At 54.4% G+C, this 16,905-nt stretch overlaps 1 protein-coding gene across 2 annotated transcripts; it reads right to left on the reverse strand.

Annotated features, from left to right (window-relative positions):
* Positions 1–1,368: 1,368 nt before the first annotated feature.
* Positions 1,369–16,154, reverse strand: TBX3 (T-box transcription factor 3). 2 transcript variants are annotated; one of them, XM_064392247.1, is made up of 8 exons: positions 13,703–16,154; positions 12,648–13,092; positions 10,587–10,854; positions 9,207–9,353; positions 6,937–7,013; positions 5,470–5,627; positions 3,439–4,142; positions 1,369–2,883 (listed from the first exon to the last, which is right to left on the reverse strand). In XM_064392247.1, exons 2-8 carry the CDS (start codon positions 13,040–13,042, stop codon positions 2,437–2,439), a joined length of 2,196 nt encoding a protein of 731 aa, XP_064248317.1. In that variant the 5' UTR covers positions 13,043–13,092; positions 13,703–16,154; the 3' UTR covers positions 1,369–2,436. The 2 variants fall into 2 exon arrangements, with proteins under 2 accessions (XP_064248317.1, XP_064248318.1); XM_064392248.1 differs by lacking the exons at positions 12,648–13,092; positions 13,703–16,154 and adding an exon at positions 11,156–11,400.
* Positions 16,155–16,905: the final 751 nt, after the last annotated feature.

The following is a 16,905-nucleotide window of genomic DNA, read 5'->3' on the forward strand; positions in this document are numbered from 1 at the left end:
TCCTCTCTGTGACCTCCCAGGCCACCGGTCCAGCCTGGCTGTCTGTCCCCTTTCCAGCCGTTTTCCAGCTTAATCTCGATTTATCACGAGCCTAAGGGAGAGAAGGGGCGATCCCAATAAAAATAGATATTATTAAAAACCCCGCGTATTTCCAGGTGATAACTAACTGGGAAAGCCAAATCCTCTGCCCGGACGGGAGAGGAAAACGAGCCCAGCAGCAGCATCAACTCCTGAGCACTTTACCTGGAAACTTTGAAGGAGGGCTCTGCATTAAAATTTAACCGATCTATTCTCTAATTCTTCACTTTTGCGTTATTAATTTATGACAGATAAAAGCATAGCTGAGCCTTTCTCATTAACTTTTCAAACGCCACTTAATATTGTTCCATTAAAAGAGGTGACTTTAGTAGCCTCTGGATCGACTTTAAAAGCGAGAGGGATAAAGACGGAAAAGGTACATTAAACAGCTTGCTTAAACCTCCTCCTTCCCCCCCAACAATTCCAATGACACCATCTCGACTGGTTCGTACTAGCTCCTTGCGGGAGAAATATCTCAATATTGGGAACGGGAAAGGGGTGGAGGAGAAAGGCAGAAGAGGGATATATATCTTTCAACCCCTCCATCCTCCCAGGCACTTCGGGGAGGGTTGGGGTGAAGGCATTTCACAGTACGCCCAAGACATTTCAATAAAAATTTATTGAAACTTCAGTGACTTTTAAAAGGGGAGAAAAAAATTACAGAAAAAAAAAGTAGCAAGAACTTCTCAACATTTATATAACACAAAATATACCTTCATTTTTTTTTTTCTTTGAACCAGCTCTGAGCACCTGACTTTCAACCCAAGAAAATATGCACTCACCCAAACAAAGACAACAATAAGCACAGTAGTGAAACTCCTTTGCGGGGTTGTTTCTGACTCACTGAGGAAACGGGCAAAAATAATAGAAAGTACAGAAAATCCTAGAATCTTCACTTTTTTTTTTTCTCTCAAGCCACTGGAGAAGCCTGTTGTCGTGTATAAACATATATAATTTTGTGGTTGTTCACATTTTGAACACGGAAGAAACTGAGGATTAAAAGCTACCATGGCACACTGCTTCGTCTTTTTCTCTCTTTGATTTTTTTTAAGGTCTTTGAATAATTTGGTTTCTTTCTGCTTTGCCTTTTGTATTTGGCTCGTTGACCACAGGACGAGGTTTTCCTGGGCTGAGCTTTGATTAAAAACGGAGCCCTCACAAATGGGGGAATTTCTCCTCTGGGTCGGGATCTATGTTTAAAGGAATTACCAACTTGAAATGAAAACGACTAAAAATAAAAACAGAAGGAAAAAAAAAGAAGACCGCTGCAGTCATATTTACAGAGATATGTACAATGTCAATAAATTAAAGTTTAATTTCGAGTATTCATATTCCACGTATTTACAAGAGTTATCAAATAATTACATAAATACTTTGTTTTAATAATAGTGTCCACTCTTTTCTTCTTCTCAGTATGTTAAACCTTGTTATTGCATATACAATTAAAGAGGGAAAGCTGTGATAAATCTACAGTCGAGCTACAGAGGTTTTTAGATAAAATAAATTCACTTTTTTTTCTTTCCAACTACACGTCTTATTTTTGTTGCTACAAGGGAGGATGTTTAAGGTAGAGGGACAAAGGTCTTATTTTTGTTTTTATTATTATTAATAATAATTTTTCCCTGGGATTTGAAACGAGCATTAAAAATAAACAACAAAACCCCACTGAAATAAAAAATACCACCACCCCCCCTCAAAAAAAAAAAAAAAAAGCAGACTACTCTGGAACATGCAAAAAAAAGCCACCGACTGGCTCTCAGACATCACAATAATATTTTAAACACACAGCTTCCCTTAATATCGACTAAGGGGGTTGTGGTTAACAACCCGCCCAGGAAACAACTGTTGAAGAACCAATACGTGAGTTACTTACACGCTTTTCTTTCGCAGAGAAAAAAATCACTTCTCTTACTTAATTTTTATTCATAAGTTTGTTTGATTTTTTTTTTGTTGTTGTTTTATTTTTTATTTTAGGTATTTTTTTCTTTCTTTTTTTTCTTTTTTTTTTCCCCCGGTGTGTTTTGGTTTTGGGTTTTATTTTTTTTACACTGGTAAAAAAGAAAATAAAAGGAGGATGCCACAAACCCCACCGGTGCCTCCAATCCCTGTGAGGAGCCTCCGACCCAGCGCTCCCCCATCCCCGACCCTTTTTTTCCCTGCTCCACCTTTTTTTTTTGCTAAGCACGCACACAACACCGCGGGATTTTATATGTTAAAAAAAAATATACAGAAAGAGGGGAAAAAAAATAAAATAAAGAAGGGGTAAAAACCAAACACTCGCGGGGTGGAGGATGTGGTTTCGTTCAAACAAAGTGCACTGCGAGACGGATTTGAAATGAGCTCCCGGAGGCCGGGGGGTTACGGGGAGCCGCTGCGCGATCTGTCCTGCTTGGGGTCGAGCCCGCTGACCAGGCGCTGGATGTTCTGCAGTTCGCTGGTGGCCGCCTCCTTGTCCGCGCCCAGCTTGGGGGACAGCGACACGGAGCCCGACGAGAGCGTGGAGGAGCGGCTGGTGAGGTCCGAGGCGGAGTCCAGGGGCACGGAGCCGGGGCTGCCGCCCAGCCCGCCCGCCTTGCCCTCGCCGGAGCCGGCGGCCAGGCCGGGCAGCGCCGTGCTGAGGAGGCCGCTGCCGTCCGCCAGGGGCACGGGCAGCGGGTACGGGCTGTAGCGGAGCCGCGGCCGCACGGCGCTCAGGAACGGGTGCCGGTGCACCGAGCTGGAAGCGGCGCTGGAGGCGGCGGCCGCCGCCGCCATGTAGGTGTAGGGGTAGGGGAAAAGGCTGCCGAAGGGAGACATGGCCAGGCCCTGCGGGAGGGGAGGAGAGAGAGGAAAGGGTTACCGGCGCGCTCACCGCACCCCCGCGCCAGGTGCTCCCCCGCGCTGCCGGCGGGATGGAGGATCCCGCTGCCCAAAAACACGTGGGTGACGGGGCACACCCTGCCCGGGCTCTGCCCTGCACGGCCCCGCTCCCGCCGGGCCCAGCGGGGGCCGAATGGCCGCGGGGTCTCTCCCCCAGTGTCCCCCCCGCTGGGGCAAGCGCCCTTTTCCCGCAGGTCCAGCCCCGCTCCCGCTCCGCAGGGCAGCCCTGGGCACACCCCCCGACAGCGGCTCCGCTCCGCAGGCCGGGACGCGCCCCGGGGCTCTGGAGGACAGCGGGGAGGGTGGGAGAGCTCAGGGAGATCACGCTGGGCCACCCTCCCCGCCCACAGCTTTCCCTCCTCCGACCTGCTGCCAAGCCCTGGACCGGCCCCTGAGAGGGGCACTGGGGGGACACCGACGCGGGGAATTTAAAGGAGGTGCCCGCTGCCCCCCCAGTCCCGTCCCCAGGCTCGGAGCCCCCGGCCCGGGGGAACGCAGTACCTGTGAGGCCAGGACGTGCTGCTGCAGATGGAAAGGCAACGCGGCCGCCGATGCTCCCGAGAGTCCCTGGGCCGCCGCCGTGGCCATGACCGTGTTGTCCAGTCCCGAGACCCCGGCGGACGCCCCGGAGACGGTGGCGAGGAGGGGCCCCATGCCCGCGGCCATGCCCGAGAAGGCTCCCCCCATGGCGAACTGCCCGGGGTGCAGCAGCAGCGGGTGCCCGTTCCCCAGCGGGTTGAAGAACTGCTGGCCGGCCAGGGCAGGGGGGAAGCCGAGGTTCTGCAAGTGTCCCTGGCTCAGGTGGGCCGTGCTGTCGGTTTGGACCGTCAGGGGGGTGAAGGGCTCTTTGCCCAGCAGTCGGTTCTCATCTACTTTGGGGCCATCCCTGAGGGGGCTTTTCAGTTCCTCGCCGCTCAGGCTTCCCCCCCGGGTGCTGGAGGAGATGGTAGCCGGGCTGTGCCGGGAGTCCGGAGGGGCTTTCTCAGTCCTCTCTCGGCTCCGACTCCCTGCCGAGTCCCCAGGGAAGAAGTGGCTTTTGGAGGGGCTGCCGCCCTTGTCCCGGGGGTCGTCCCCCGCGGTGGCAGCGGAGCTGGCCGGCGCTGGGGTGGCGGCGGTGGTCGTGCTGATTTTGCCCGACTCGTTTCCTTCTAGCAAGGGATCGTCTTTGCTGTCTGCATCGCTGTCTCCCTCGCTGGGGCAGAGATCTGCAAGACAAAGGGGGCCCGGGGCTGGGATCCGGCACTGCACATCCCGAAATCCCCACCGGGCTGGGAGAGGGGGCAGAGACGCTTCCTGGCCGGCCAGAGGTTTGTGTGGAAATACTTCCCTTTCTTTATTATTATATAAATAAATACAGCCCCCGGCTCCCACCGCCCGCCCCGTCCGAGCCAGCCCGAATTTTACACAACGCAGCAAAATTGGCTGCGAAACAAAGCAGCGACCCAGAGGAGCGACCCCCCAGCCGGGCGGGCCCGGGGCCAGCGGCTCCGCTCCCCGGGGCTCCCCGGGGCTGCCGGAGCCCCCAGGGACCCCCCTTCCCTCCCTGGCTGCAGCGGGGGTACAGGAGGAACGGGAGAGCAGCAACCTCGGGACGGGGCTGAAGGGCCTTGGGGATGAGTCTCCTGCTAAATTCTCCAAAGTTTTCATCCCTTTCAACGGGCAAACTTTGCAAACGCACGCAGAGACACCCGCAGCCGCCTTCATCACCCCCCGGGCCCCCCTTCTCCCCCAACACATGCACGGCTTCGCTGGATTCCTCTGCACTTCATCTCCTAATTTCAGCGCCCCAGGTGCGAAGCTCTGCTTTGCTTTTCGGGTCCCCTCCCAGCTCCCCTCCCCTCAGCTCGGCAGGCCTTTTGAAAAAAAAACGAGTAAAGCAACTACAAAAAAGAGGTTGTTTCCTCCTCCCCCTGCCCCCCCGGCCCGGGATGGATTAATACATACGAGAGAGCTGCAGACAGCTCCCAACCCCGCGCCGAGAAACCCAGGGTGACTTTTCTATAACAAAGTTCGCGACTGTATCCAGGGGAAAGATCCTTCCTCTAGTAACAGATTCAGTGAGGGATATTAATGGAGTGGCTCCAGTTTTGAACTTTTGCCCCGTGGTCTGTCTTTGCTCCCTTGACTCGGAGCTGGCTCCTTTCTGAACCAAGGAGGGGAGGGATGAATGTGCGGCAAGGGGAGAGGGAGGCCGGGGGGGAGAGGGAGAAGGAGAGGAAGAGTGAGGAAGGCAGAGAGAGGAGAGTGGGGGGGAGAAGGGAGGAGAGGGAAAGACAAAAAGAAAGGAAACAAGAAGAAGAGTGAGGGCAAGAAGGAAAGAGGGGTCAGAAAAACTAAAGAAAGAAAGAACAGAGAGAAGAGAGCAAAGCATGAGAAAAGAGGGGAAGAGGTAGGAAGCAAGGCAAGAGGGAAGGAAAGAAGGAAGGAAGGAAAACAGGCCAGTGCCAGAGGGCAGTGGTACAGGCCAGCATTTGCCACCACAGAGCGGGCACCCAGGCTCTCCCAGAGGACAGCAGGGGCCACAGCTCTCACCTTTGAGGCTGGAGGTGCCCACGGCAGGCACGGCAGGACAGGAGGACTGGGCAAAGCACTTGAAGGCCGTCTGCTCATTGGACGACTCGTCCGAGGTGGGATTCTCCTTCTTCTGCCTCTCGTCATAGACCCGCATGGACTGCAGGGTCAGCTGCTTCCTGCGGGCACAGAACCCGCTGGGCGAGGGTCCCGGAGCCCCCCGGGACCCCCCCGCTCCCCAGCCCCTCCTGCAGCTCCCACCGGGGCACAGGGGAATGAAGAGCCACGGTCCCCTCGAGGAGGAGAGCGTTTCTGGCACGCAGGGCTTGGCTGCTAATGAGAGGAGATTTCTTGGAAGCTGAGCAGCTCCTCAGCGAGGGCTGATATTAAAGACAAGGGGCGGAGGGGAGAGGGAAGCATTCCCTGGAGATTAGCTTTTAAAAGGCAAGGATGTTCCAGAGATATGAGCCATCTTAATGGTTGCTAAGATTGCTAGGAAGTGGTTATTTTGTTAGGCACTTTATGTAATCTTTTCACCAACAATTAACCCGGAGTAAAAAATCTATTTATATTTAGAGAAATTAGAAATCATTTCCGTCCTGTGGCTCCAGCGCTGGCTTTATTTTCACACTGATGGACAAGAGGAGCTGGCGTGTGCATGTTTGTGTGTGTGCTGGGCAGGGAGAGAGGCTTCTTGGTTTACACCACGTCCTCCCCACCTTTTTATTTTGTTGTTTGTTTGAAAAAAGGAGAAACAGATCTATTTATTCATTATCTAACCCCCAGTGCAAATGGCTAAAATATCCTGTCTCCCGTAACACAACAAAACAGACATATGCCCCATTAAAGGAAAAAAAATCTTGCCTTTTTCCCCTTTGTATTTTCTTTTTATATTAAAAATAAAAGTCTTGAGTCCCATTATAATGAGTTCTGTCTGCCTACCTGGGGCACAAACTCTGTCCTGCTGCTTTTGAGAAAAATAAAGAAACTTCTATCATTAATTACTTCCATATTCATGAGATACCTCTGTCCAAACAGTTTATTTCTGTGTTTCTGCTCCATTTCTGTGTTTATTTCTGTGTTTCTCCTCCATTTTACTCTTTTCCAGGCCGTCCCCAGAAAAATGCCAGAGGAGATTCAAGCAGTGCTCAGCCCTCGCTTGTCCCTCTTCTCCAGTCCCAGATCCAAACTACACTGTAATATTCCCTCTCAAATCTGTAAGGGAAAGCTTTTTTCTAGCAATATTTGCTCAATGCACTGCACTCCCTTTGGCCAGTCATCCCCTCTGACGTGAAAACGAAACGCGGAAAGCAGGAAAGAATTCCCATGCAATCCGTTTGACGCTATTAACGCCAAGATCCTTATGGATTTTGGCGGGGGGAAGTGTGGTTTGGAGGCAAGGCAAGGTGATTTTGACCTCTGCTCGTGTTCTGAGCTTAACACATGAAAACCAAACGAGGCGCCTGTAAAGCATCGAACCAGACTCACCTCTTTTCCCTCCTTCCATTCCCGGTGTCCCGAAAACCTTTGGCAAAGGGGTTGTTGTCAATTTTTAATTGCGTGATCTATAGGATAGAGAGAAGAAAAAAAATAGCCAGGGGGTTGGGGCAGAATAAGGAGATTTTTGTACTATAAAACAACAGCAAACCCCACTCTTCCCAGTTCCCCTAGTGCTGGCAGGAGGAGGACAGGGCAGGGGGCAAAGGTCCTTGGATTTTGGGTGAATCCGTGTGTTTTCCCAAGCTGTTTGGAGGCAGCTCGCCCCCAATCCCCCGCCGGGCTGGCCGGTGACCCGGACCGTGGTGGCAATGAAAGAGCCCCGTGTTGCTGCCACCACATCGGAATTAATTGAGCCGTGCAATGAGATCCATGCAAGTTATGCCTGCGCTTAAAACTCTTTAAATACCATAATTAAACCGCAAAGGAATCATACCCACCCCCTTGCTATAATAAAATACTTTATATAATCGCATTATGCTCCGTGTGTGTTGGGGCGCCAGGGGTGCCAGGAGCCTGTTCGTATTTTTGGGGGGGTTGTGCGTGGAAGTTTCTCGGTTTGGGTTTCCTAGGGGCTCGGGTTATGGCAGGGAATGGCGGTGGGAGGGATGGGAGGTGCGGGACATCCCGCAAGTGCCGGGTGCCCGCGCACGATGCGCGGAGCCGAACCCAGAGCCCGGCCGGGGCTCACCCCGCTGGGGCAGGATGCGAGCAGGGGGAACGGGAACGGGAACGCAGCCTCCCCGCCGCTCCATTCCCGCTCTCGGGCCGGGCTGCAAGCACAGCGACCCCCCAATTTGGGAGCACAGGATGACCCCCAAAAGGAAACCCCGCCTGGCCCGAGAGCGGGCAGGAGCAGCCCTGGCTGCCGAGTCCCCCCCCGCCGCACACACGGGAGCAGGAGGGAGCAGGAGGGAGCAGGAGGGAGCAGGAGGGAGCAGGAGGGAGCAGGAACACCCCACTGCTAAAAGCAGCGGGACTTTTAACCCAGGTGCTCCCGGCCGTGCCTCCTGCTCCCCCCGCGCCGAGCCGAGGGCTCCCCGCCGCTTCCGCACGCCGCTTCCCAGCCGATTTCATGGCAATCACACAACTATGCTCCTTTCTGCCCTTCAACCCAGCCGCCCCCAGCTGATAGAGCGGGCCGGCCAGCCCTGCTGATAAGTCCCAAAGCAAAGTCTACTCCCTCTACACCCATTTTCTTTCAGTTTCCTTGCAAGTGCCTGGCTGCGGAGAGAGAGGGAAATAGCCCGAGCCCCGAGGGGGAAGCGGTTTTTTGGAAACCGAGGGCAGAAGGGTACGGACCCTCTCTTTTTACCCCCGATTTTTTTACTGTGGAGGGTGTGAGGGGCAGAGAGGGCACAGGGGAGCTCAGCGAGCGGCGCTGCGCATCCAGAGCCTCTGCGCTCAACGCGGGCGAACGCAAAGTTGTAATTCACAGACAACAAAAAAAATCAAAGCCCCGGTTTTGGCTCCTTCGCTCCCTTCCACTTGACTTAATAATCGTAAATTCGGCGTTTGCCACTCTCCCAAATATACCACCTTCATCGCAAGGGACAATAAACCAGCAGCAAGGGAAAGGCAGCGTTTGCAGCGCTGCAAAACTTTCTCACACGGGCTTTTTCAGCCCTTCCAGCTAAATTCAAGCGAGATACCCCTCTCTGACCAGAGCATATTTCTGCACCACAAAAAATAATAAAACACTGCAGGATGCAAAAAAAAAAATATCATAATATAATAATAATAGGAACCAGACGTGCGCTCCAGCCTTATTGCCAATTGCTGTTAAAGGAGCTAAAACAGCACAAAGGCCAGGAAGAATTACAAAATCTCAGCCCCGCTGCTCTCCCCACTCTGTCTTTCGACACACGGAGCTGAGTCTTTTTGATTAATTTTTTTTTTCCCCTGATGCATCCTAGATTGAATCCACACTAAGAGCAGCAAACCCCACCCCATCCCTTTCCTCATGCTGGGGAGATACACCGGGGGGAAAAAATGGTAGAAAACCTTTAAACATTCTCCCCCTCACTCCCTGTCCTCCCTCCTTTTAATTGCCTTCCCCGAGGTCGGTATTAGGAGCGTGCTCGACCCCCTCCCCCAGCGCCTTCCCCCAAGTTGGATCAAGGAGGTTTTGGGGCAAAAGATGAAGGGGGAGAGAGAGAGAAGAGCGGGATGGGCTTCGTGAGTTTTAAGGGAACAATGCAGAGTAAAAGTTCTCTTAAAAGCCAAAACACGTAAAACAAATCCTCTCTTAATCTCCTTACCTTATCATTCTGGTATGCGGTCACTGCGATGAATTCAGTCTCCGGGAAAACGTAGGTCCTGAACGTGCTGTAGGGGAGCTTGAGGATATCGTTGGCTCGGACGATGTGGAACCGGGGCTGGTACTTGTGCATGGAGTTTAAAATGGTCTGGGGGGGCAGCGGCCGGCACAGAGAGGGCAGGAGGGGGGGAAAGAAGACGGTCAGCAGGAGCAGCATTTCCCCCAGCCATCGGCACTTTCTCCTCCTAATTTGCCTTCCCTCTCCTTCCTCCCCTCACTCCTCCTCCCCGCCAAGCACACTCCAAACACACGCACACGCCTCGCAGCATCCAGCTAAAAGTACTGACAGCTCCAGCTCGCCGGGGTGAGGCTCTCGCTGGACCTCTCGAAGGAGAGGAGAGAGGGGGGAATCTCCTCAGAGCTCTGCTCGGGGAGGGGGACAAGCTGTTTGGGCTCCGGCAGCAATGTCTCTTGATTTCAAAGTGTAAAAAAAATAAAATAAAATAAAATAAAATCAAGTAAAGCAGGAGCAGCAGCTACAGTTGCAACACCACCACGAGACCTCGGCTCGGTCTAATTGCGTGCCCCAATTCACTTAAGGCCTTCTGCGAACAGCAAAAATGTATCGTCTAATCAAATCACAGCAGCAAATGCAATCTTCGGCACATTAGAGATCCCCCGGCCGCGGCCACCACCAGCAAGCCCCGGCTCCGAGGTGGAGGCTTTCCCAGGAATAGAAAGAAATGGCCAGGATCGACAGAGCACTTATCAGCAGGTTTGTTTGATTTCACTCTCAGGGTAAGTTTTTATCTCTGCACACCCGGTAAATGTAAAGGAGTGGATAGACATGAATGGGCAACTTGACCTCTGCTTTTGGTCCCTGTTTATTTTCACTCCGGCTTGCTTTACATTATCCAGATTAATATAGATTTAAACGTTTGCGTACTTAGGCCTTTAAGCCCTTTATACACATATGCATATCGTTTTCATACGCTTAGAAAGTGCGATCGACTTTATTAAAAATATATATAGATATATAAAGTCACCGCAGCTCTGAGAAATATCGAGTTGCGCTGCGCTGGAAATGTATCCCTAAAGTTAACGCTGCATGGCACGGGGAGGTTACAGAGCAAACTCCAGGCTTTCATCCTGACCCCAGCGGGAGGAAAAATCAAGGGCTGTTATAACCGGGACAGATGGCCGTCCCCGGGTGCGTGGGGAGCTCTTCCTGCCCCGTTTTCCCCGAATTTCGGGCGCCCGCCGGAGCTGCCAGCGGGACCGGCCCGGCCGAGCGGCCGCCGCGCTCCGGGCACACCCCCCGGGACCCCCCGCTCCGAGGGAGGGGAAAAGGGGGGCAAAGGAAGGTGTAAAAGGCACTCACAAATCCGTGCTTGTCAGAGATGTTGTTAGTGAGCTTCAGCTTGTGAAAGGTGACGACTTTGGACATCCATTGTTCGCCGGTGGCCGGGCTGTCCGGGTGGATGTACATTCTCTTTGGCATTTCAGGGTCAGCCTTGCCGGCTACCATCCACCGGGAATTATGGAATTTGTACCTACAATCATCAGCCGCCACAATATCCATCAATAAAATGTACTTGGCCTTTTTATCCAGTCCAGTGCATCTCACTTTAAATGGAGGAAACATTCTCCTATGGGCAGAGGAGGGAGGGAGGAAGTGGGGGGAGAAAAGACAAGAGAAAAATAAAATGAAATTAATTACAGCGTTTAAATAAGCTTCTGAATTTTGGTAGCGTGTCTACTAAGCAATTTCTTCAGCTCTCAAAAGCAGCAGAGTAAGTCTGTATCCAGCAAAAAAGGTTTCCTCTCCTCCCCCCCTCCCCACCCCCCCCGCCCCCAGCGAAAAGGTTTCTCAAACGCTTAAAAGTTGCAGGAGAAAATGGTCCCTGGATGGGAAAGGTACGCATTCCCTAGAAATCAGCAGGCGCCTACCTCTCTCTGCCATTCCTAAACAGCAAAGGCCCATTTGGGGCTCTCTGATCTCTCATGAGTTTCCTTTTTGCCTGCTAAACAAAGAAATGGGAGCTGATCGCACCCCGATAAAACAAAACGTCTGAACTATTACAACGCAGCCTCCCGATAAAGTGCGGAGTTTTACACTTCGCAGACGAGAATAAAAATCCCCCAGCGAGGGCAGCGTGGCTGCCGGGGCTCTCCCCGGGCTCCGGCCAGCCGGGGATCCCCCGTGTGCCGAGGGCTCTCTGCAAACCCCGCTCCCAGCTCCGGCTCCAAACTGCAACAGGATACCACAAATTTGCTGTTTATTATATCGAGTGGTTGGCATTCAGCAAATCTCAACTTAAAAGGAAACACATGACTTTGCAACATGTAAGAGCTCTTAATACTGGCCGAGGCTTTCACGCAAAAACTTTTGACCACAATTAACAGAAAAAACTTTGGGAAAGCAGTAAAACGGGCGAGGAGAATTTTTTTTTCCTCCTTGTTGCTTTTAGGGCTTCTATTTATTTTTTTTTCTCCTGAGCCTGTAGCCTGCAACTGGTGCTTTGCAAACAGGCGAAGCTCCAGCAAGGCAGCTGAAGGCCATCTAAGAAGACTTTTCAGGAGTGGCTTCCTCGAGTAATTCTCCTGGCAAATCACAAGTGGAGAGTTTGGGAGGTTTCTCAGAGAGCCCCTTAGAAAAACACCCGGGTGCAAAGGAGGTTTTCACCCTACGAATCATCACAGCAATGGGTAGAGTTGTAAAAGAGTCCAGATGTCAATGAGTAGCGAATATAGAGAGAGATTTCAGACGGGTAAACCTATAAAAAGCAGAAATGCCGAGCGTGGACGCGCCGTGTGTGTTCATTCATTCCCACGTGAAGGTTACATAAATATAGGGACAGGCAGCTCGGAGCTGCAAACCCTCCCCTGTCACTCCAGCAGCGGCTGCAGGACGGCTGGGGAGTTTTGTCAGCTTTTCTGTACATTTTCAGACATAACCAGGCAGCACAAACCCAGCCGAGATCCCAGCACAGCCTGACACACCGAGCCTGTCTGCCCTCCTGCCCCACCAGCAGCCAGACGCCTCTCCGAAGGATTTTTCCTTCATTCCCCTTTCTGAAGGAAGAAAAACTGCGTGTAGCGAGGCTGAAAACCAGGCCATCCCCTTTGCCAACCCCGAATGATTTTCTTCCTGCTCCGAGTGTTCTCCAGCAGGCATTAAGCTACTGAACCATGAAGGGACCCTCTCAGCCCCTGCACACGCACATGCTGAGCAGGGCCGGGTCGTGCTTGGGCTTTTCCCGGAGCCTGGAGCCCCAGACGGGCTCGGATCTTCAGCTGCCTAAAGCTTCCCATAATTGCAGGTGAAAGGAGATTTATGGAGGAAAGCGCCGGAGAGAGAGCCCTGCCCTGGCGGGGTGCAGAGACTGAGGGCTGGGGGATTGGGGGGGGAGAAAGGCACGAACCCCAGACCCAGACCTACCTTCCCGATTTGGTAATCACCATCTCCGTGCCTCTTTTATGGAATTGCTCCCAAAGCTCTTTAGCTTCCAGATGCACTTTCGGATCATCTTCTACCTCCTCTTCTGGCTCCAGAGTTTTTAAAGGCCTCAGATGGGCTGCTGCCTGGTGACCCAGGGAAGAGAAGGGAATACCAGTCTCTGCAGCCCCCACTAACTGATCCATGATGGGTTTAGCCAGAGCCCCGGGAAGGGAGAGGGCGGCTGCCCCGTTGGGAGGCAAAGCCAGAGCCGGGAAGAAGGGAGGCTGATGTCCCAGCACGGCGCTCATGGCAAAGTCCGGTGCCCGGTGCGGTAAAAAGGGATGATAAGCCATGCTTGTCCCAGGGATTACTGGATCTCTCATCGGTAAATTCATCCACTCCACTCCTCGGTCTTCCTACTGCTGGAGTAGTCCCGGAGTGGTTTCTAACAGCACATCACGAAGAAGAAAAATTAAGAGAATAATAATAACAGCAATAAAGCACCAAAAAAAAATTTTAAAAAAAAAAGGGTTGGGGAAAACAAGCTCTAAACGGCACAGTACATGAGGGAGAGGCAGAACTTCTACAGCCTACAACTTCCCGAGCCGGGGCACATCCCCAGCCCTCGGGACAGCGGATTAACAGGATTGTTCATTATTAGTCTTGCTTTTTCTCGTGTTCGCTCTCAGAGGCTTTGTTTTGCTTTTTAGTTGTTCGCGTTTTTTTCCTGAGTGGAAGTCCTTGTGCTGGAAAAGAAACGCCGAAGAAGGGAAGAAAAAAAAATCCACCGGGTTCGCTGTCTGCTCCTGTTGCCGCAGAAGAGCTGGACAAGCCGAAATCCTTTTTTTTTTTCCTTCTTCTTCTTTTTTTCTCTTAGTCCCAATCCCCCTTCTCTTCTTCCGTGGCGGAGGGTGACGGCTCGAAGCCGGGTTTTCTTTTTGGGTGGCTGGCTCTCTTCCCCCTCCCCCCCACCCCTCCACCTTTCCTCCGTACGGTCAGGCTGCAGAGCAGAGGCTGTGGAAGGAGGGAAAGCAGAGAGAAGCAAACAAACCCACCCCCCCTCGCCGGCCGAGGAAGGCTCCTGAGCAACCTTCAGCAGCAAAAACTTGTAGGGAAATCTCGTTTCCGCCTCGCCTTCCTCACTCCCCAAGCAGGAGCTGGTCAGGGTGTCCTGATTTCCATCAGGATCTCTTCTTTCTTTCACCCTCCTCCTCTTTTTTTTTTTTTTTAATTTATTTTCCCCCTCTCTTTCTCTTTCGCTGTGCCTTAAAAAAAAATCTGGCAGAATTATACTGCTGTCTCCATAAAGGAGAGAGAAAGTGAGAGGGAAAGAGAAAGGAAGAGAAAAAAGGGGGAGGGAGAAAGAGAGGAAAAGAGAAAGAGAGAGAAGAGAGAGGGAGAAGGAGCCTCTCGGCTCTGAGAATTCCCTGTGAGTCTGTGCTCTGCGTGCACCCGATCGTAGGGATGTGTTGTGGGTTACAGGGGAGCTGGAGCCGCCTTGATTGGCTCTTTGACGCTTTCGGACCAATTGTGAGGCTCCATAGGCGGGGTTCTGACAGCTCGGGTGGAGGGGGACAGCGCCGAGTTATAAAAAGAAGGTGTCGGAAACTGTAACGCTGCAGCAAAGCATCACTAGTACTTGGGGCCGTGTGAATATGTCAACATGATCAGAGGGGAGGGAGCAGGCAGGGAGGAGGGAAGGGGCCGGCAGCGCCCGCCTCTAGGGGGGTGCAGGGGCCGCCTCGCCCCCCGGCCCCGGCAGCCTGGGCGCTGCCCGCCCGCTCTCCCCGGCCGGAGCTTCCCGAGCGCCGGCAGCGGGGGGGCTCCACGCCTGGCCGTGGGGGGCTCCGGAGCTGCCTTCCCCCCTTTCCCCAAACGCCGCCGGTACCGTAGCGGGGTCCCCCCGTGTCCCCCCCGGCCTGGAGCCGCCTCGGGAGGCCGCCCGCCCATCCCCGCCGCTCCCCGCAGCCGCCGCCGCCGCCTTGGTGTCACCCTCCCTCCCCGGCCGCCGCCGCTGCCCCCGCGCCCTCTCTCCGCTCCCCGGCGAAGTTGCTTTCTGTAAACGGCACCTCCGGGCCGGGAGCCGGGCGCTTTCCTTCCCCCCGCGGGTCTGGGCTGAGCTGCGGGGCTCGGGGGTGGCTCTGGCCCCGCTCGCAGCTCGGCTCCGGCGGCCGCGGCCGCCCTCATCATTGTTGTGGTGGGCGGCTGGAGGCTCAGCCCCGGCCCCGGCGGCCGCCGATGGAGGCGGGTGCGCGCAGGGAAGCGGGAGGCCGCTGGAAAATGGCATTTTAATGTATTTATTATTCCTTCTTTCTTTCTTTCTTTGGCTTTGCCGATTAAGGCCACTCGGCTGGCACCGGCGCCGACAGGGTTACGCTCCCACACCCCTCCTCTTCCACGAGGTGCGCGGGGAGGAGACGGGAAGTGCGGCTTTCCCTGCGCCCGGGCCGGGGCAGCGCCGGGCGGGGGGGCCAGCTCCGGGTGAGCCCGGGCTCGCGTGGAGCCTGCCACCCCCCGGGGAAGCGTCACGCGTGGGTCTGATCCGACCCCACGGAGAGGGAAGAGCCGGGCAGGATCCTCCTGGGAAGTTTCGGGGGAGATCTGTTCCTTTGGGGGGGGGGGTGTGGGTGGGTATGGGTGTGCGACAGTGCAGGGCAGCAAAGGGGGCTTGTGACTGTGCGTGTCGTGGGCATGCAGGGCACGGAGCGCCCACGCGTGTCGGGCAGGGTATCCCAGCGCTGGGAGGTGCCGAATCGCTACCCTGCCCTGGGGAGAATCTCCTGACGCCCCCCACCCTGCTTTAAACAGAGCAGGATAATCCTCCGGGAGCGGAGCGGGGGAGCGCGGGGGCTCGGCGCTGGCTGCGCGCAGATGGGAGCGGAACCTCTAAAGTGATTAGCTCTTCTAACATTGCATTTTTGACGCACATGGTTAAGAGCGCTTGGCGCCAGCTTGGTGAAGTCCCTGTAGTAACCAGCGTCTAGGATCGCTTTGCATTCACCAAAATATCTCCCCTTTAGTCGGGGGTGGGGGTGAAAAGAGGAGGAGGGAGGAAAGGAAGCGGGAGTAATGCGTTCAAAGAGGATGAGGGGGGGAAGTCTGATGTGTTTCACGAAGCCAGGAGCCTGGTTACCCGCGCAGCGCTCGGCTGCGCTGTGCGGCTGCTTATCGACCAAGAGAGAGCGAGTCTTTCCAACCTCTGCTCGGAACCGGTTCTCGGGCTCCTGCCGCGGTGGGAACCCCCAAAGCCTGTACGCCTTCCCTTTATCAGCGTCCACAGCAAGCGCCCGGCGGCCTCAAGAAGTTTGCTGCAATGTACCCCACCCGGGCCGCCGCTGTCTCACGGCGACCGGGAGGTGCCCGCGGGACAAGCGCTGCCGCCCCCGGCCCCGCCGCGCCCCGCGCCCCGCGCCCGCCCCGCCGGAGCGCGCCCTCGGCGCCGCGGCGCAAACCGGAGCCGCTGCCGCCCTCCGCGCCCGCCCCGCACCTTGCGCCGCGCTCCGCACCCACCCGCGCAAGAAAATAAAATGTTTGCCGCTTATGATTTCCAATTCCAGCGTCTGGCTAATGGCGTGCAAACTTCCGCCAGTTCCGAGTGACCTCCCCGGCGAAGCCCCCCGGAGACTCGTATTATGAAGGGAGGCTGCACTAATCTAAGATCAAAAGCGGGAAGGTGCGAACAGTCTTTGTCTCCCTTCGGCCGCCTCATTCCCCCTTCTGTGTGTGATAAATCTACCCTGGCGCCGACTGCGCGCTGGATGATTAATTTGCAAGCAAACAAAAGGGACCTGATGGCCAGCCATCTTAGTTAAATATTGGCCAGTGCTTCCAGCTACTTGTTAGCCTCCTCTTTGCCTGAAATAAATAAGCGGGGCGCAGAGGTAAATAAATAAGGAGAGCCGCAGAAATGAATGACAAAGCGAAGGGATGGTACGGGAGTAAGGGAAAAAAAAAAAAAAAAAGAAGAAGAAAAAGAGATCAGGGTGGCTGACGGTGAAGCGGGAGCGGGTGGAGGTGGGAATGGGGCTGGTGGAGGGGGGAGTCAGGGTGATAGCACGCTGAGATAGCCGGCTGCCCCCGCGCCTCCCGGCCTGTCTGCAGCCTGGGCTTGCACCAAGGCCGACACTATCTTGGCTCTTCAAAGAGGCATGAAAGGTCTCTGCTGTCTCCCCGGAGAGCGGCCAGGCCGGGGCTCTCTAATCTCGGAGCACAAGAGCTAAAGGCCAGGGCGGGGGGAGTGGCTCCCACCCTCCCCAAC

This window comes from Passer domesticus, chromosome 17 (assembly GCF_036417665.1).
Source record: "Passer domesticus isolate bPasDom1 chromosome 17, bPasDom1.hap1, whole genome shotgun sequence".
In the NCBI taxonomy this organism is placed as follows: domain Eukaryota; kingdom Metazoa; phylum Chordata; class Aves; order Passeriformes; family Passeridae; genus Passer; species Passer domesticus.

Coding starts and splice junctions, on each gene's coding strand:
- TBX3 (XM_064392247.1), bottom strand. CDS start 13,042: ATGAATTTACCGATGAGAGATCCAGTAATCCCTGGGACAAGCATGGCT. Junction 10,855..12,647: donor GTGATTACCAAATCGGGAAG/GTAGGTCTGGGT, acceptor CTCTGCCCATAG/GAGAATGTTTCCTCCATTTA. Junction 4,143..5,469: donor GGGCACCTCCAGCCTCAAAG/GTGAGAGCTGTG, acceptor TTTGTCTTGCAG/ATCTCTGCCCCAGCGAGGGA.